This window comes from Elgaria multicarinata, chromosome 8 (genome assembly GCF_023053635.1).
Source record: "Elgaria multicarinata webbii isolate HBS135686 ecotype San Diego chromosome 8, rElgMul1.1.pri, whole genome shotgun sequence".
NCBI classification, from domain to species: Eukaryota; Metazoa; Chordata; class Lepidosauria; order Squamata; family Anguidae; genus Elgaria; species Elgaria multicarinata.
In genome coordinates this window covers 47,551,047-47,571,596 of record NC_086178.1, presented here as the reverse complement: position 1 = coordinate 47,571,596, position 20,550 = coordinate 47,551,047, and the positions used below count along the sequence as shown (strand labels likewise).

Sequence of the window (20,550 nt, the reverse complement as noted above, 5' to 3'; positions counted from 1 at the left end):
CATTTGCTGCCTGTTTTGTCATTACTTCGTCTGGCTTTTTCCTTTGGAAGCTCTGCACATTTAGGATTCTGTGGGTAAACTGGAGGAAGTTGTTTATCTTATAGATATAAATAAATGCTTTAATTAAAATACTTCCAGTAGTAAATTTTGGTTCAGCTTCTGATATATGCAAGTGATTATCTTTAAACCTTTCGAAAATGTCAACAGGTATATGGCTAATAACCCAACACCTGCCCTGGTAAGGACTGCCTGTAGTCTCCTGCTACCATGCTTCTATTATCTCACGATGTACCTGGGAATCACCCCAATTTATTCCCTTAATTGCTGTGACCACCCCTGTCACTGTCAGAATTATGATAGCTTTTCCCTTTGAGGTACAGGCTGCAAACTAAAATTTCTGATGATGGGAAGGACAAATCAAATTGGGGCTTTCAGAGCAGAGAGGTCTGTATTGCAGATTTTGTGAAGTACAGCATAGAAAAGGATTTATGGGAGAAGAAATGTGGGACCAGGTGAAGTTCCTAACCAGCAGTCAACTCATTTGGGTAGAAGACAGATTTTGTTGATAGTTTGAGGCTGCAAAGTGGTTAAACATGTGGTAAAGAAACAGGATTCCAGGAATCTTCTCATATTCTTAAATAAAGCAGACTGGCTTTTAAATAAATTGTAATTTTAATCTAAAATGCAAAAACAAAATAACTTTGAGAGAATAAAATCTTTTTTGTTTTGTTTATTGCTGCATTACATATGCCTCAATCGGGCTATAGAATACTGGCTTGATACAGACTCTTTTCTACCTTAAGACTGTGTTTGGGGGGCGGGGAACCAGTGTCACTGTGTGACAGACAACAAACTGACTATGAATACCTCTCTCTGCCTTTAAAAGCAGCTGCAGCTGCTTTTAAAGAAGCTCACACTGAGCTTGGAAAAACATTCCACCATCTTTTGTATCTTGGAAGTTGTATTTGTAATGGTGAGATGGTCTTGGCCTGTCCCCAAGCCAGTTAAACTGGAGTAGTTGAATTTAAGTGACTGGAAGTGGGAACTGCAAAAAATGTTGCAGTATGGAATGCTGCTCTTCCAAATTCTAGTCACTTTATTCCATCCGCCATCACCACTGCTTGGGCTACCCCAATAGTCCGCATTCTGTGGCCACTGAGCATTCTCAGTGTTTTAGGAAACTCCCCCCCCCCCCCAATCTTTTAGGGTATTTTTTTTCTAAAGATGTTTCATGGTTCTGCAAGCCTTGGGGGTTCTCGAAGACTGCTGGTACCTTTAGTGTGTGGGTTGGTCTGTTTTGGCTGTGTAAGCAGTGGCACTCGCAGTCTGAACATCAGAAATGGAGGAAATTACAAGCATTCTCTACTTGTTAATGGGATATGAAAATGCAGACTTTTCTGCTGCTTCTTCTGTTCATTTGTATTGGTATGATTGACTTCTCAGAGAACTCAGAATTTAAAATGCCAGAAAAAAATTAAACAGCAGTTTTAAACAGTGACCCTGTTCAGACGCTGTGCTAAGCCATGGTGGTTAAACATTTTGAGGTAAACATAGCTTAAGTGTATAGTACGAACCATCTTAGCGGCCCGAAGACAGCTTAAACCATGGTTTTAACCATGGTGAATAAGGCAAAAAGCCTTATTCACCATGGTTAAAGCGGCAGTTTAAGGTGTTTTCTGAACAGGGCAGTGTGGGGTGTGAACCATTCCTAACCATAGTGGCTACATAACCATGCTTTAACCATGCTCATTAACCATTTACTGCAAAAGGGTTAGTGGGCTAACCATGGCTTAGTGTGTTGTTTGTGCAGACTGAAGGAGGGAACCCTCCAAGTACCTGAACACAAAAGCACTGCTAAGTCGGAAGACTGTGATGTCTTTTATCAAAGCCTGACACGTTTCTTGTTATAAAAAAAACTTTCTCAAGGGCACTCTTGGAGACTCTACTCAAGGTACCTCTACTCAAGGTAAAAAACAACAACCAAGTTGCACAGTACACATCCCTCAAAGGATGTGAGAAAGGGTTTTTTATAACCCAAAATGCATTGGGCTTTGAATAAAAGCCATCACAATCTTCCAACTAGCAGTGCTTTTGTGTTCAGGCACTTGGAGGGTCCCCTCCTTCAGTCTGCATGGTGTTTTAGGGCCTTCCCACCTCGTTTGTTTGGCTTATAGTGTTGTGTCTGCCTGCCCCCTCACTCCTCCCCTTAGTCCATCCAAGCTGATCCACCTTCTTAAAGAGTCCTCCTTTTTAAAATTCTGCTCTTTAAAGGTGCCTCCCCCACAAATAAGAAATCCAGATCTCAGTTTCTTTCCATAAAGGCCAAATTACAGGCTGCCCAATTAAATACTATAAATCAGGGGTCCCCAACCTTTTTGGACCTGTGGGCATAGTTAGGAATTTGAAAAACTGTGTTGGGTCACTACCACAAAATGGCTCCCTTGGAGGATGTGGCTAGTGACATAATGGCTGCCACGAGGGCCTGGCTAGACAAAAGTGAGCTGAAGAGGTGGGGGTGGGAGGACAGAAATAGTGAAGGTAGATACTGGGAGAGAGGGGGAAATAGTAAGGTAGAGGGGAGAGCAAAGCTAGAAGGAGAGAGGAAAAAAAGGCAAGGGATGGAGAAGGAAGAAAATGAGTAAAGAAAAGGGTTGTGGGGAGAGCGAGCAAACGGGAAAAGTCTATGTGGGTGGAAAACTGGACAGGGTCAAAATGTAACTCTTTCCTTCTCTTCCTGCCTGTTAACTGCTGAACTGGAACAGGAAGGAGGCCACTGTGTGAACAGAGTACTGGACTAGATGGACCCTCGGTCTGATCCAGTATGGCTCTTCTTATGTTCTTATGAGGACCTGGTGCCCTCATGTTGTTAAAGTTCGTATTAAAAATGCATTTCTGAAAGTGGCAGGGAGCGGACAGCTGGAGGTCCCAGTGGGCACTACGTTGGGGATCCCTGCTGGAAGCAGCAATGGAGAGAGTGCAGAGATTCTGGGTCAGTTATCCCCTTATATCCCAAGTGTACTTTTCCTCCAAGCTGTAGTGAGAAATGCTATGCAGTCCACAAGATTTCTTGTGGGGTGGGGTGGGGGAAATTCTTTAGCTACCCCCACAAAACCAAATGTAAATAACTGCAACTAGCACTTAGGAATGAACCTAAGCATTTTTTGGTGGCCTTTAGGAGTAGGGATCATTAGAACCATTTTGTTCTACTTCTGGGAAGGGTGTGTTAGGGTTGTTGTTTTTCCTGCTGGGAATTGTATTCCCTTTGCAATATGTTCCCCTTCTAACTATATTTACAACTCTCAAAGTCTGCCAGGATGAGTGCTCCAGGCAACAGGGCTGCTTTTTCTACAATAACCAAATGGCCTGTTAGAGCCTCACCGCTGCTTATGAAATAGTAGTTTCAAACTATAACAAACTCTGGTTGTATTAATTTATAAAATATACAGTATGTATATTTGCACAATCTTATATTTTAACTAGTCATACAAACTCTCAAAAGCTAGGAAATATTAAGGCTCCTTGAGTGGCTGGCCATCCTTAGGTACTGTAGCAAATAAACACCTGGGAAGACGGATGGAAGAGATCTGTCCTTTTTTTCTCCTTTGGCATTAAAATTTCTATCTTTTAACAGGCAAAAGAAATGCTTTACCCTTCAAAGAAGTAGAGGCAGTTTAGAAGGGTTTTAATCATTTCTACTTATCAAGGCATGGTGTCCTCTTAGTTCTATAAAACATGTCCAGAGGCTGTGCAACTAAAAGCCTGCTTGATTTGTTTTTAGAGTATGAATATAGACCGTCACTGCTTCTTCACTAGATTAACTTTTGAAATGCTAATAATTTGTTAGCAATAGTAAGGCACTGAGGATAGCTGGCTGGCAAAATGATTTGTCCTTAACAATCTTCTTGCAAAGGGAGGAATGAAGGGGGGGGGGGGAGAATTAGATAGTCTCTTTTTAAAAAGCCACAGTGTTGCAAATAGGAATATTTTACAGTTGTGATCGGCTTTGAACTTCAAATTTTATGACGGTGTCGTTCTCCTTTTGGTTATAATCCAGAACAACAATTTTTTCTGAGCTAGTTTTTCTTTAAGGTGGTCCATTCGCCTCAGATGATATAACCAACATCACCACTGGTAACTTTGAGTCCTACCCCTTGCTGCAAGTGGCCCACAAAGGACTGCAGTCCTGAGAAACTTTTCTAAAATGATACTCATCTTGCATTAAAATTTCAAGTGCTATGAAGGAAAGGCAAGTGGGCCCTTACAATCCTGTCAAAGAGAGGGGGATATGGCTATTTGGTGAACGCCTCCTGAACAGGACAAACGGGGAAAAGGTCCACAGCTCTTGCTAGCGAGGTCCCCCTTTTTTCAATCCAGTTTGCAGAAATGCTGAAGGTTTTGGATCCTATGAGGAAAAAAAGAAAACATGAAGGCAAGAATCTGGATTGAGTGCCTGCACAACCACTTGTGAAATGATATTCCTGTTTTCCATTTCACTCCAAAATGGTTGTGTTTTGATAGCAACTGCATTTACTTCCCATTCATGTTTACAGTAGAAAATTTGTAGCAAACCAGTATGAGAAGGGATAGATGGGCATCAACGTTCCTGCAGTAAGCAGGTCCTTGCTAGTCCTAAAACAAGTAGAATCCTGGTGGAGAACTCTGCTGGGACCCATCAATGGAAGGATTGATGGGGGTATCAAACTAAACTAAGGGCTGTTTCTGACTTTTCAAGCACCATCACACAGGGGAAAACCATGTTTGCTTACTGTCGCTTCTCCGCCTGCGCGTTTGTCCCTCTTTACTTCCTCTTTTGAAAGAGGAAGTAAACAATGTGCCCGTGGCCCATTCAGTGGGCCGTTTTGATTGCGCTGCTTCTGCACACAGCAGGAGATAGCGGCAACTTCTGTTTTTAAAAATAAGTCGGATATGTTGGGGTGTTTTTTGTTTCGTGAAGAAGGCTAGAAGGGGTGGGAGGCATGCAGGAGGCAGACAATGTCAGGAGAGGGACCTGTGAAAATCCGTGGGTGCTGAGTATCAAGCATGCAATAAAATGCTTGTCTGATGGAACTCTTCATTTTTCAACATGTGCAGGGAAGCAAGCAGAAAGTTGGCTGAAGAGCATCTTTCTAATGTTAGAAAGGTCAGACACAAGCATAAGATTCACTTGTAAACTGTGGAAGTGTTCTCGGAAATTTTCTGAGAGATTGGTTATGTAGTCATGTCTGACCCTTCTGATATAGACACACCCAACATCTGCTTGCACTCAAAGAACCAAACATTCTTTTCCTGTCTCGCTAGTTCCACTCATGAACTCTTCCATGGTATTCAATGAACAGAGACACTTTTCTTTTAATGCCAGGCCAGCTATCAATATTTTAAAGTTTTCCCACGAGGGGAATGTAGCTATTTGCTCATCAGGGGTGCAGTTAGAGAACATCCACCCTATTCTCAGCTGTGGGGAATTATAAAAGGAGCCCACTGCAGGAAGCAGAATAAGGACACTCCCCAGTCAGGGAGCTCCTGCATAACTTATCCATAGCAAGGGCCTAGACTCTATGGTTTTTCTAATGGACTGCCTGTCCCATTATGAACACGTCCTGTTATTAAGAGTTGTAGGAGAGGCCCTTCTGGGGGCACCGTTACCCACAGGGGCTCCTTTCGTTGGGCACAAAGGAAAGGCCTTTCTCTTGCATTGCTCCAAAATTGTGGAATGCTTTCCCTCAAGAATTACAAGTGGTCTCAACACTTTGGCTTTCAAAACAGTTGTGGAGACATTTCTCTTTAATTATGCCTTTTAAATCAAATAATTGTTTTAATGCTTTAATGGCTCTATGTTATGGTTTTTAATTGATGTGCTTTTTAGCAATGCAGTGTATAAATGCTAATAATAAATAATAGTATCCATCTTCATAGTTCATGGAGCCCTCATCCCATCTACTTCCTAGTAGAGATACTTACTGTATGGCTTCAATGTCTGTTACTTTGTTTTCTGAAACAATAAGAGAAGATTTAATATATGAAACACTCAGACATTCTCTGCTTGTTCTGCAACACTGAGCTTCAGTTCTTCTATTTCTAGGAACCTCATTGTTCTGAAGACTGCTTAGCTCAAACAATGTGCTACCAGGAATCTCAGTCAATATTATTCCTGCTTTTTTCTGCTGTTGCTCAATAATCTTGAGTGACCACATATTTACAATGAAATTATAAACACAATTTCAGTGGGGCTTTCTCCCAGATACGTGGGTATAGGATTTGCAGTCTTAAGAACCCAAGCCGGCTAAACTCCCCAGAAATTAAAATCCAGACTGGATGTTTCTCCTATCAGAACTGAGAGCAATCCAGGGTCGGGTAGTGAAGTCTTTTGGATTTTCCCCACAGCAATGGTTTGCCATAAAGTCACCAAGAGTACTTTACCTGCGGAGTGCCTTATTTGTAACAGTGCTCTCACAGCTCTCCTTGTAGCAGACATCCTGGTGCACTTTGTAGACCCTCTTGTATCTGTCACAGCAACACACACATGTCAGAGCAGGGTGGATGGAAAGTGTTGGTCACAAAGCAGTATAGAGTGTCTGTTCTGAAGCACACACGCATGTACATAGAGCTTGAGCTTCCCTGATCTCCAGTAAATATTCCTACTTTGAAAGAGAAGCCTCCCACACCAACTGGACTCACATCCTCAAGTTCCTAGTTTCCCAAACACCCCACCCCCACCAAAACCACAGACTCCTGGCAGCCAAGTCAGAGTTACCCACCATTTCCTAAGAAGCCTCTGCCTCACTCATTGGGCATGTCTTCAAAACCCTTTTTCCAGGGTCGTCCCTGTGCATCCAAATGATGCAAAGGGGATCCCAGGAGCAAGCAGGGACGACCTCTCAATTTTCCTGGGATAACTGGTTGCTGCAACCGATTTTTGCTGCAATCCTGGGACCATCATGAGGACCGTGGCTGGTGTGGCATGGGCTTCTGGGGCCTGAAATGGGCATGGAGCTGTGCGGGGTGGTTCTGTGCCCGTGGGGGTGGGAGTGGGGCAGCAATTTCACCATCCCAGGGATGCGGGGAGCGGGCTTGTTTTTTTTAACTCACTTTTTTCGGTGGAGCACAATTGCACTCCTCCATTGTTTAAAAAAAATGGCCGCAATGTCCCTCTTTCCTTCTGGGATGTTGCACGGCCGTCAAGACGCTGGGAGAGGATTGCGGAAGCAGGTAAGTCCGCGATCCTCCTCCCTCCCTCCCTCTACACATGCCCATTATCTACGGCAACCTGGAAACTACACAGTAAGATTCCATGTGCAACCATTTGTGTATATCTGCACTACAAGTTTAAGTCTATGCTTACTCACGTTGAAGTAAGCCCCCTCGAACACAGTGGGACTAACTTCTGAGTGAGCAGGCATAGGATTGTGCCAGACTCTGGCTTATTGTCAGGTACTTTCTCAACTTCTGTTCATTCTCACCCCAGCCCCACTTCTTTCTGAAATCCAGGAAATTACTTTTGTGAGAGGACTAGGGATATCTAACAACCTTGCAATTCACCATTTCCCTTCAAGCAGGCTATGACAAAGCAGCTTTAGTTTTCTAATAAATATTAGACCAGCCTTCCCTCACAACCTGGTGCCCCCCAGATATGTTGGATTACAATTTCCATCACCATAGCCAGCAAAGTCATTGGCTATGCTGGGTGGGGTGATGGGATCTGTAGGCCCACAGATCTGGAGGCCACCACGTTGGAGAAGTCTACACTAGACTATGCAGGTAGCCTGGCTCATCTCCACTACAGATTGGGAAAGAAGGGTAATAACCCTAAACTGAACTTTGTGCTCACATTTGAAATCATGGATGTGGGCTTCTGAGGCACTTTGCATAAAACATTATAAATAAAGGTAGCTAAAGTTCCCACACGAGTGTATGGAGAAAGGGATGTTCTACCATGCATGTATCAAGGGGGAGGGAGAGAAAGATGCTGGAATGGCACCATTTTGTGTGTATTTAGGGCTGTTCCATGGCAAGCCGACCTTCTGGACATGAAGATGGTTTGCTTGCTGAATTTCAGTCTGCCATGCACTTTTTAAAGGTAAAGGAGTGTTACTAGGCAGTGAAAGGGAACCAGCCTAAGGAGATTTTGTCTTTTCACTAGCTCAAAATAAACCTGTTTATTAGTATTGTGCAGGTAAAATCCCTTTAAGCCACAATTAGACTGGGTGCAACACTTAAAACATTGCTTCTAGGGATGAGATGCAATAGGAGAGCAATCCTATGCTGTCCTAGACATAACAATCCTATGCCTGTGGGGCATAGGATTGTTCAGTTTCTGGGAATCAAGGTTAGAACCAGGGCTCCAACGTCAGAGCACAGAAACCACACTCCCCGCCCCCTCATAGCCAGCTCAGTTCTCTCGGTGGCGGCTACATCTCCATACCTGGAAACTGAGAGTGAAAAGGGCAAAAAGGGGGTGGGGTCTGGGGGCGGGAGGGGAGGAGACAAAGCTTTACACAGCTTCCTATCAAATTCCCAGGCTCTTTCTCTCGCTCTCCCTGAAGCCGCAGCTAGATGGGCAAAATGCAGGGTGGCCAGAGAGGATCCCCTATGCGCTCCCGCCTCCCTGCATAGGGTAGTTGGCAGCCTCTGAATTCAGAGGCTGGCGACTATCCAGATAGAATTGCATCCTAATAGTTCCTATATTTTTGAGGCGAAATCTGACAGGGAAATCTGACTTGCCATCCCATATTGCTGACCCCATAGTGTATGCCTGGCTACCGTGGTGCCGGGTTGCTGCCATCAGCACCACCTGCAGCTGCAACCACCTTGCTCATTTGGTCATGACAAAAGAACACCAACACCTGTGATAGTGGGGTTTTTCTCCCTTAGATTTATGGAGCTCATGTTACATCTAGCTAGAAGTTATTGAAAAATATAGAGAGTTAAATGTAGAACTTGTCCTCTGTGAAGAGGATCTTGCTGCCGAGTCCCTGAATAAATGTGTTTTTAGAACCATGGGCTGGGATCCTAAGTTACATTAACGTAGGCTGCCATCCTCAACCTGGTTCCCTTCAGAAGTTTTGGACTTAGCCCCAGTTAGCATAGCCAATGGTCAGGAATGCTGGGAGTTATAGTCCAAAATATCTGCAGGGCTCCAGGCTGGAGAAATCTCCTATGCATACATACTTGGGAATAAGTCCCAATGAATTCAATGTCACTTACTTCTCAGTAGAGATATATAGGATTAAGGAAATTCAAAGCAGGGAAATTTCTCTTCCCTTTGCCTCTGTGCTCCACCCCACGTTGTTCAGGAAGGCTCCCTATCCCTCCAGAGAGGCTTTTTGAGGGGAGACTGGTGTCTGCAGGGCAGAGGAGTGGGCAGGAAACTTTCTTTCTATGAACTTCCTTAAATGAACTTATCTTAGACTCAAGATATGCTCTCATATTTTCTAAAGCACTTCAATAAGTTTGATGCATCTGGTTAGGGCAACCAGCAACCTGACAGGTCCTTAAGCTGCTTTTGTCTAACGCCATCTTGGAATACAAGGCAGCTTGCTTGACCATCCAGTAAGGGCAAAAAGCTAGTTTGGTCTCCAAAGAAAAGTTCTAAGAGAGAGTACTTACAGATAGTGACAGACACCTCCTTCCCAGACTGGAAAGGATTTGCTTTCTGAGTAGAGCCGAGTACAAGACTGAGGCACCTTCTTGCAGGCTGAACAGAGAAATTGGGGAGGTAAGGGAAGATAGATTTGAGAGTTCAAGGCACTGTAGTAAACAGAGATCGATCTTTGGACCTCATTTGGTATGCATTAATGGCGCTATTATCCAAAGACGTACCCATCTAGAGTCAGTGCTTTCAAAACACATCCTCTATCCCAAGGAATTTAAGATGGTCCTGTGTATGGGAGTGTGGGGGGAAGAAGAGCAGCGGTTTGGAAGGAGGGAGAGAATCTAGCCCAAAGGCTACTGCAAGCCATACAAGTGCAGCCTGCTTCTCAAGGCTCATCTGCTGAACTTCAGGAACCCCGGAACATGAATACCCATTCATTCAATGACACCATGATTCATTCCTATTATTATGGCTGGGGTGGGTGGGTTCCCTTAATATCATGCAGCTGAGGAAATTCAGACAAACACATTCTTCTTAACTCACCTAGTTCACATTGTCTGCCCTTGAAACCAGGATTGCAATCACAGTTGTAGGATTCTGAGCCAGCAACACAGGTCCCCCCATTTTTGCAGAAGTTTATGGAACAGTTCTGCTTGTCACCTGGTGATGCAAAGGATAAGGTGAGGTATCCTGGGCTTTGCACGTTCAAGATCTATCAAGGGTGCCCTGGCATAACCTCTAACTTATTTCTCCTCTCTTCAGACTTACTTTCTCTCTTGCTGCTCTCTGGTTCTGATAGCTGTAATGCCAGGTTTGCCCGATTGGTTGATTCCTCTATGTTTTCTTCCACTTTCATGGGAGCTTCAGGTTCTAGAAGAAGCAGCCAACAATACTTTAGCCTGAGGACGTGCTGCACTAGGAGGCAAATAAGTCAAGCAGGACAAATGGTACCTACGTGTTCTCACAGTGACGGATTTACTTGGCGAGCTGCTGAATTTAGTGGTGATCCTCCCTCTGCCATCCACTAGCTCTGTAAACCTTTAAAAGAAAAATGTTAGGATGTCCCTGCTTGCGATGCAGTGCTGGCTGAAGCACCTCATGAACCATCCTTCAATCTATTGGCTTCTTTAAACAAGCGTTTTATAGGAGGCTTGTGACTGGCCACTCAAGGATGTTTGCGGGTCATTTTGATGCCGCCATGAGCCTCCTGTGAATTTCCCACTCCTTTCCCCAGTTTTATTGTCAAAAAATAAACCTCAGAAAACCCGACTCTTCTGAGATACCATGTCAAGTTTGTCAGGATTTCCTGCCGTGCGTTGGCAAGGTTGCACTATAAAATGTCCACTAGAGGGCACTGTCCCATTGAATTGTATGGGTCATGTGGTCACTGCTCTCTTCTCCATGTAAGTACAGCTCATTTCAAATACGGAGGAGAAGCAGGAAGAGTGCCACGGTAAGGAAACAATCCCCCCCCCCCGTCTGAAAGTCCTCTATATTTATTTTGTTTGGTAACCAGTCCCCCTTTTTTTACCTGGGTGCCAGTGAGGGTTCTTCAGGTGTGTTGTGATCCGCAAGCAGACGCAGCTCTGGCAGGAATGCTGGGGGGACTCGGTTTCTATGCACCCGAGGATGTCCTGTTTGGCTCCAGCGCCTCTCTGGGCTGCCATCCTTCTGCACTGCAGACCAGAGAGGGTTATGATTACTGGGGCTGTGTAAATGGAACGTACTGTGCCAGTTTGAAACAATTGCATTGGCTCCCGGTCTGTTTCCAGGCGCAATTCAAATTGCTGGTATTGACCTCCAAAGCCCTAAATAGCTTAGGATCTGGGTACCTAGATGGCTCCTCCCACATAAGCCTGCCCATATATTAAGATCTGCCTCCAAGGCCCTTCTCCAGCTGGATGTCCCACTGTTGGTTAAAAAGCCCAAGAATCCTTTCATAATACTCAGGAGGGGATGAAAGCCCAAGAATCCTTTCATAATAAGCAGGATTGGAAACTCAGTGCTGCAGAAGTGGTGGTGTTAAACTCCCCACCCCACCCCATGACATTTTCCTAATGAAACCCCTGTCCTCCTAAGTAACGGCTTCAGCATTGCTGTTTTCACGAGGAAAACAGCAATGAGGAAACTGTTAACTCCTGTCAGGGACACAATTTCAGTCAGATTCAACAGCTCCTACTCCCTGGCTGCTGTTAAAGTTTTAACAACAATGAGAGATCCAATAATGCAGCCTTCTAACAGTCTGGTGCTCTACAGCTGTCTTGGCCTTCAACTTCCATCAGCCCCAGACAGCATAGTCAGTGGTCAGGAATGCTGGGAGTTGCAGGCAAAAACATTTGGAGGGCATCAGGTTGGGGAAGGCTGCTATGAGGGATCTCCTGCAATTAATTTCGAATACCTGCAACAATTATTTCACCTTAAATACAAAGGGATGAACAAGATATCTGGTCGGGGGAGGAGCTTTCCAGTTGTATAATGGCTTTGTTTCTTGCCCACTCACACATCCGGGGTAGCAGATGGAAATGGGGATTCTCTGCTCTTGCTAAGAAAATCCTACTCTGCTCTCATCACAGAGAATAGCTGTGGGCCAACACTAACCGTGTTGACAGATTAGACAGGTATCCTTCGTGACATGTTGAGTACACAGGCTGCCACTCTAAGATTACCTTTCTCACATCATGTCAGACCACAAAAGAATTTAAATACTTTATGTATTACTCTGTCCCATATATTGAAATACTATTGTGATTCAATTGTTGATTGTGGTTGGAGGGTGGATACCCTAGGGTTGTTTGTTATTCATCCAACCATTGCCTCTAATTAGTCTAGACCACAAAGAAAGCAAGAGGCAGATAGGGAGCTATGAATATGAAGAATGAAGTCTGCACTTACAGGCTGTAATGTAAAGATGGGCAGGTTCACTGGTCACTTGTCCTTGATCTGTGTTTTGAACAGCCATCACGGATAAGCGGTACCTTTGACCTGGGTTCAGGTCACGCACAGTGTAGGAAGACAGCCTTCCATTGGGCACATAGCGGCTCTTCACACTCTGACTGGTGGTGACGTTGATGATGTAACCTTCCCCTGAGCCAACCAGGGGCTGTTCCCAGACCATCTGGACCAAAGTGGCTGTGACTCTGGATGCAGTGAGGTTTCTAGGAGGAAGAGGTCCTGTTCAAGGAGAAGGAAATTCAATGTTGGAGTTAATTCTGACTACCTTTTATCTGCCTCAACAACTGAATAGCTGTTACACTGGAGGAAGCCAATGGGGGTAAAGCTGCTCTCTCTTCACTTGCTTTCTGAAATGGGTAAACAAAGGCACCTTCTTACTCTTGCGCAGGCCTCTGGGTCTTTTCAGTTGTTATTTGGCCACTGGGATTTTACTTGAAAGCAAGCATCCCCCTTATGTCCCACTTGCAGGAGAGAGAGACAGAGAGTCACATGTGCACTAGGAGATCATATATTCATTTGGTCACCACTCCCTGTAGCGATAAGGGTCAGGGAATAGGAGTTAAACCAGCACATTCTGATGCGTCTTAAAACCAGGCAGCAAACTAAGGTATTTCGGCCTAGGGGGTTCATTCCCATTGAAAGCCATTGGTCTATGAGCTGCTCCTAGGGGGAAACAGTGCTCTTTAGTTTCCCAATGATTATTTATCTGGTTTCTGCTTCAGGGACAGAGCCTGCACCAACAACAGGGCGACTTCAAAAACCAGTGCTGCAATTCAGGCTTGTATGTTTTGGGATCAGCAGTGGTTACTTCCTTTATTTATTTATTTATTTATTTATTACATTTCTATACCGCCCAATAGCCGGAGCTCTCTGGGCGGTTCACAAAAATTAAAACCATTCAAAATATAAAACAACAGTATAAAACCATAATATAAAATACAATATAAAAGCTCAACCAGATAAAAACAGCAGCAATGCAAAATTACAAATTTAAAACTATGTTATTTAAAATTTATAGATTGTTAAAATGTTGGGAGAATAAAAAGGTCTTCACCTGGCGTCTAAAAGCATATAATGTAGGTGCCAAGCGAACCTCCTTAGGGAGTTCATTCCATAGCCGGGGTGCCACAGCAGAGAAGGCCCTCCTCCTGGTAGCCACCTGCCTCACTTCCTTTGGCAGGGGCTCACGGAGAAAGACCCCTGAGGATGACCTTAGGGTCCGGGCAGGTACATATGGGAGGAGGCGTTCCTTCAGATAACCTGGCCCCAAGCCGTTTAGGGCTTTAAATGTTAATACCAGCACTTTGAATCGGGCCCGGACCTGGACTGGCAGCCAATGAATCTGGAAAAGGACTGGCTTAATGTGGTCTCGTCGGCCAGTCCCTGTTAGTAAGCGTGCTGCCCTGTTTTGTACCAGTTGAAGTTTCCGGACCGTTTTCAAAGGCAGCCCCACGTATAACGCATTGCAGTAATCCAAACGAGAGGTTATCAGAGCATGGATAACTGTAGCTAGGCTATCTCTGTCCAGATAAGGGCGCACAGTGCACTACCGTGGTGTTAGTGCCACTCCTTGAACTATAATGTACTCACTGTACAAGCACCGCGTGTGTTGAGGGTTCAGGAGAGCCACACTGTGCTGGAGAAAAGCCTGTTCATTTTTTACAAATGAAGGGGGAAGGAACTATTGATGCTCCCTCTAGAGCCAAAGATGGACATTAGAAAATAAAAAAGTATATTCAAACTGTGTGGCACTGCACTTTTAAAATACCCTTTTAAAGAGCAATGTGACTCTTTAAAAAGAGTCACATTGCAATGTAGTCAGAGTGGCCAAGTATTGACCTGTTACCAAACCCATTTAAAACAAGAACAACAACAACAACCTTTTAAAGAACAGTTCCAAAACTGCAGGCAGTAGAAAGGGAGACTGCTCAAGGCCACAGGGGAATTGCCACATGGACTATCCAGTGAGTGCTTATCACAGTTCTACAAAAAACGTATAAATCACTCCCATGGGAGCACCGGTCGTTCTTTTGAGAAGAAATTTCAGTATTTAGCAAGTACCTCTTAAGTTACTTTGAAAACCCAAGAAAAACACTGCAATAGAGAATATTCAAGGAGCATATACATGCAGGAAAAGAGCTTTTCTGTGCTTCTGAAAATGTATTAATGGCTTTGTAAAGTAGCATAGTGGGACCTAAAGAAGCTTGGTGTTACACAGGTCTCTCTCCCTTCAACATCTTAGTCTGGCCTAGGCTCTAAATTTTGAGTCCCAACACTGATCCAATGCTAAGGCCAAGTACTGTATTACACACTGGCCCCGTTCAGAAGACACCTTAAATCACGGCTTTAACTATGGTGGTTAAGCCAGAAAGCCAGGCTGTGCTCAGAAGACACCTTAAATCACGATTTTAACTATGGTGGTTAAGCCAGAAAGCCAGGCTGTGTTCAGAAGACACCTTAAACCATGGCTTTAGCCATGGTGAATAAGGGTTTCTGGCTTAACCACCATAGTTAAAGCTGTGGTTTAAGGTGTTTTCTGAATGGGGCCATTGAAGATTTAAAGAAAAGCTGTTTGAGTTGGTTTACAGACAATAATGATGGGAAAGCAAGAAACACGTAGGAGAAGTTTCTGTCACACTCACGAGTCCACACATAGGAGGGTGCTGTGGCAAAGCTCTCAGTGGGATGTTCTTCTGTACTGAGGCCACTCAAAGTCCACATGTGGATAAGGTATTTCTGCCCTGGCTGAAGGTCCCTGTTGGATGGATTAGATACGCTGGGTAAATCTCAGTCAGATGCTGTGTTTTTGGAACAAAGAACAAGCTATTCCTTATTGACTGTTGCTGAGTCAGAGACTTGCATAAACTACCCACTCAGAAAAGAAATGTGAACAAATATCTACTGCACACAGAGAACTGTTAATACATGAGGCAAATACATGAATGCAATGTCAATTTGAAATTCCTTACTGACCCGTTCAAGCCTCAGCTTTCTGTTTAATCTGAGGAGTCTCACGTTATATTTTAATAGAAGTGAGCAAAAGAGGACTTAGACAGGATATGTAAAGCTTCCTAAAATTGTTCGCTGCCTACTCTCACTGGCCCAGCTCATCCCTCCGAGCTTCAGTTCTCTATCCAGGAACTCTGGAGCGTATTTTAGGGGTTGATAAAGAGTTCATAGACTGGAGTTCCCAGACTAGAGGAAGAACATGTGGGAGAGTGGAAAGTACAACCACCTGGCCTGAGATCTCTAAACTTGGCCCATTCTCTGTTGCTGACTTAAGTCTCCCCACAACTATGCTGGCCAGCTCCCAGAGGAGGCTGGTGGCTCCGATGTCAGTGGGGCGGAGAATCTACTCTGGGTTTCATTCAGAACTAAGAACCCTTAAAGGAGCTATCCAAAGGCCCCATTCAGACAATACACTAAACCATGCTGCTTAACCATTTTGTGGTTAAGCAGCATGGTTTAGCATGTTGTCTGAATGGGACCACTCTGGGATATCTCCTTTAGAGTTCCGATTGGTTCTGACTGAAAGCTGGAGCAGATTCACCACTCCACTAACATCGGAGTCACCAGCCTCCACTGCCAGCTAAGTCACAGACTGCAATCCGGACTACTTTATTGTGCGTTGATTCGCTGCCACCTCCCTCCTATCATTCCCAGGAAGCCTTTTGCTTCTTGCTCACCGGAATGTGTGTTTGGTCACTGTATTGTTTAACTCCACACCACGATCCTCCACATCTTCTGGCTGCCGTATGGACACGCGCACTTTGCTGACTGTGGCGTGCTTGAGCCTGTGGAGAGCCCATTGCACAGTAATGGTTGTGGCGGTCACATTGGCAATTTGAAATCCCTCCACTGGGTGAGGCCCTGGCAGGATGAGAGAGGGGAAATGCAGGAGGCAGTTACGACTCACCCCACTTGACAGTGACACACTCACTCGATCCTCCTGGGTGAGCACTGCCCCGCTGGTGGCCGCCTTCTCAGCTCAGTAGTTCCCTACAGAAGAAAAATGTCAGTCTGGGCTTTTCGCAGGATGTCTACAACAGAACGTTCCCTCCTTCACTGGGAGTCACAGTACATGGTCCCTGTTGTAACCGCACCACACCTTTCCGTTTCTAGCAGAAAGCATTTCATTCTACAGTCAAGTCTCCCATAAGACACTATGGCAGAGTCACTCAGCAAATAAAGCCACTCCCATAATTCGCATAGATAGGGGTGCCCTGCCCACAGGAAAAGTCATTCATGCTTCCCATTCAGCAGAGCCCATTTTAGCTAAGAAATCTAAGGCTCTATACTAGTCTTTTAATGTCTTACCTAACACCAAAAAGAGCTTAATGCCAATTCATATAGAGGACTGGCATAGGTCAGGATGAGCCTAGAACGTATAGAAACCACAGAAAAGCCCCAGGCTTCAAAGCAGGTTCTTTCAGCAGATGCTACTACCGTATTTTGCTTCTAAGACACACTTTTCCCCCTAAATAAACAGCTCTAAAAATGGAGTGCGTCTTAGAATCGATGGCGTCTTAGAATCGAAGCAATATGGTAGATGCAAAAAGACTCTATCCTATTAAAAAAGGGTCTGAAATATCCATTCTCTCTAGCTTTATTGCTTTTAGAAAGCTGAGCAAGCAGGGCTTTTTAAGATTGCTTTGCAGGCTGATTGGGGCCTACAGCATGCCCCGTGCAGCTCCGGCCCTCGTCAGCCGCGCCGGGAAGACACGCGGCTCCAAGAGTCAGGAGGCTCACCCCCTCAAGCACCGGGTCCCCCCCAGCCGCCGCGCTGGGAAGCACGCATCCCGCCTGGAACTCCTCACGCCCGCGGAAAAACCTGTGCCCAGAGGCTAAAGAAGTGCTGCCCCACCGAAGCTGCTCTCACGCGGCAGCTCCAGCTCCAGTCATCTCTCTCCTCCTCGTGCAGGCAGACCTCCAAAAGAGGAAGCTCCTGCAGCAGCCGCGAGCCATGCGAGCAAAGAGGAGCTGGGAGGGTAAGCGCCTGGTTTTTTGCTTACCCCTAAGCCCCTCCCAGCCCAGTGGCACCAAAACCCAGCTCTTTCTAAGAAATTCTAATATATTCTAAGAAATTCTACTCATAAAAGATATTCTAAGAAATTTATTTTTTCTTAGAATCAAAGCTTTTTTTCCCTGTTGGTGGTACTGAAATTAGTGTGCGCCTTAGAATCGATGGCATCTTACAATCGAAGAAATACGGTATTATACTCCTCTAAAGCAGGATTACTGTCATTTTCTAACTCTACACAACCTCACAGTGGTGAGGCAGATGAAGGATTGGCTATGTATGAACCAAGGATAGTGAGGACTTGTTCTTGACAGGTCACAGCAGGATGCTCCTCAGAACATGCAAAGTCATTTGCCAAACCAACCTCTGCTGATGTGCTGTTAGAAAGAGCATGCTGATTGTAAATCTGTGAACTAATGCAACTACAGCCAATTTAGTGCTAAATGAGGAGTGAGTACAAAAGTACCTAAACAAAGGGAATTAACTAGTGTGTGTTATATGCATGCATATATTCAATGAGCTCTAGAAGGGGTTGGAAGCCTACAGAGGAAGGCAGGTGGTCAACGTGCAGCACAGTCTCCTATAAATATCTGTTTACCAGGATGTTTCAGTCGGTGTTGCCACCCCATTAGTTCCTGGTCTACTTTTTGGACTAGCAGAAAAAGCTGTCATTTGGAAATGCCTTAAATAATGGATTGATACAGGCTAGAGAGATTATTGACAACAGCCAGTAAACCCCCTTCCACATAGTTCTCAATAGATCCCATACCAGTTTGACTGACAGTGAATGAATATTTATAGGAGACAATGCTGCAGAATGACCATCTGTCTTCTCCCTTAGGCTCTCAGCTCCTTCGACACCTCATGGAATATATGCATACTCCTGCAATACAACTGTTGAACATGACCTGTGCTCAATATCAAGGTCTCCTATCCCAGGTGGTAGGCAAGAAACATAGCATAATATCATATGCTTAGAGGAACAGCAATAGTCTATATCTGGTCCATTTTAAGAGTGAACATCACTAACAATTTCATTGCAAAATAATAACTGGTATTGATGCAATAAATCTATCCCTGGGGTGGTTCCTTTCTGACTTCATCAGTTCATGCCCTTGAGGAAGGAATACTTCTCTCTCTTCTAGAAAAAAAAAAGTCTATTGTTTGCAGCATTCCTCAGGGCATTCTCACTACCTAATGTAAAAGCTGTGTTTCACTTGGTTTTAATCATTATCTTGTTCCAGATTACAAGGATACAAAATCCTCTTCTTTCATCAGGTTTCAATATGTTCTCTTTCAGTTTTACCCAGTTTATCCTTGCACAGTGCGTTATAGATTTAGTGTGGGGGTCGGGGGAGATAGCAAATCCTCCCTAAGGTCATTTGTCATTTTGCTTGCATCTATTTTGCTGACCCACTTAAAAGAAATCCAGGCATTATATTCTCTGATGAAATGGAATTTTCCCCACCCACACCCACCCTAGGATTCGACTTTGAGTAAAAACATATTCCAAATGTCAAAGGCAAGAAGAATGATCCACTTATGCACATGTAAGCATTTGTAAGTGGTTCCACTATGGTGATATTTTTCATTCCTTTTTGTAAAGCATTCTAAGGTTTTAAAAATAATATTTTTTTTAAAAAAAATCTGCAGCTACATACTCTCCAGAGGCTGCTATTGAGGTGCTCAAGGTCTTTCCTTTTAAATGTTATATGTTACATTTAAGAAAACTAAGTATAGTATGCTGTTAAGGAGCCAACATCTTAATACCTTCTTGGGGGAATTTCAGACACCATTTGAAAACCCAAACAAATTAGCCTCTTCTGAATCAATACACCTATAGAGAAACAAATCTTCTTTTACAATTTTTTCTTGAATGACCAAGTGGAAACTCCTCTTTGTTGTTTTGCTAATTTACACTATACATTATTTATAGTGATGTTTACTTTTGTAGAATGCTGCTGCAAGAGAATAAGCATTTAGAAAAACAAGAGGAAAGCCAGGCAGAACTATTCCTTTACAGGTCATTTTTGCTTGCTCCTATGTTACTTGATTCATTTCCCTCTGGTTGCAGGCCAATATTCTTGTGATATGCATATATACGTTTAGACTGTTATGTGCCAGAAATGACTCTGGATTGGCATGGAAGAAATTCCCATCATGAATAAGAGACATGATGCTCCATTGTTCTTAGGTGAGCTTGGAAAACCTGCTATGGGCTTCTATGGGTCTGAAAGACACTTGCTAACATGGTGTCTTCATGGCTGCTGCCAGGCATTTCTGTACCCACAACTCTATTCCCCTGAAGGAGCTACTCACTAGTACGAGTGACGAGCATGACGGGCCTGCTGATATCATTCTTGTTGTTCGATTTGCGTTTGACTGAAAAGACAGAAATATTGTAGGCTTTGCCGGAGGCTAGTGCCCGCAAATGGTGGGCAGCACGACTTCGGTCCACATAATCAGTCCAGCGGTAAGAGCCGTCGAAGGATACGTACGTCACGGCGTAGCCATCAATCATTTGCTTGGCAGCTGGGTCCTTGGGAGGGCGCCAAGAGATTGACAGCCAAGTCTCCTCCACCTTTTCCACCTTTAAAGATGTTGGTGGCAGCAACTCTTCAGGGTGTCAATGAAAACAAAGAGAAGGAAGGGTATATAATCAATGTTTAAAGAGACAGAATTGTCTTCCTTCCATATTCCATTGTTAAATCTTTCCGACAAGAGGTAGCAGGTAAAACTAGAGCAATGCTTTTGTTAAATCATAGAATCACAGAATCATAGAATAGTAGAGTTGGAAGGGGCCTATAAGGCCATCGAGTCCAACCCCTTGCCATATGTCATATGTTCCAAGGGAAGTTCAATTAAAAAAAGAAAGAAAGAATGTGTAGAGACATCCCAATGAGCAGCTTGGGCTAGTGGGGCCTGTTTCAGATGCATCCCTATGGAAAAGCAGTGGATGAGCATGTCTTTGTCAACCACACTCATAAAG

At 44.3% G+C, this 20,550-nt stretch overlaps 1 protein-coding gene across 1 annotated transcript in view; it reads right to left on the bottom strand.

Moving 5' to 3' along the window:
• Positions 1–3,850: 3,850 nt before the first annotated feature.
• SNED1 (sushi, nidogen and EGF like domains 1) overlaps positions 3,851–20,550 on the bottom strand; it is an 81,700-nt gene continuing 65,000 nt past the window's right edge. Inside the window, exons 23-34 of the mRNA XM_063133226.1 lie at positions 19,881–20,177; positions 16,228–16,411; positions 15,184–15,296; positions 12,482–12,760; positions 11,121–11,265; positions 10,545–10,627; positions 10,358–10,459; positions 10,133–10,249; positions 9,604–9,691; positions 6,418–6,501; positions 5,959–5,989; positions 3,851–4,402 (exon numbers count right to left, since the gene is read on the bottom strand). Of these exons, the coding sequence (XP_062989296.1) occupies positions 5,968–5,989; positions 6,418–6,501; positions 9,604–9,691; positions 10,133–10,249; positions 10,358–10,459; positions 10,545–10,627; positions 11,121–11,265; positions 12,482–12,760; positions 15,184–15,296; positions 16,228–16,411; positions 19,881–20,177 (1,514 nt within the window). The 3' untranslated portion in view covers positions 3,851–4,402; positions 5,959–5,967. The remainder of the gene's footprint in view (positions 4,403–5,958; positions 5,990–6,417; positions 6,502–9,603; positions 9,692–10,132; positions 10,250–10,357; positions 10,460–10,544; positions 10,628–11,120; positions 11,266–12,481; positions 12,761–15,183; positions 15,297–16,227; positions 16,412–19,880; positions 20,178–20,550) is intronic.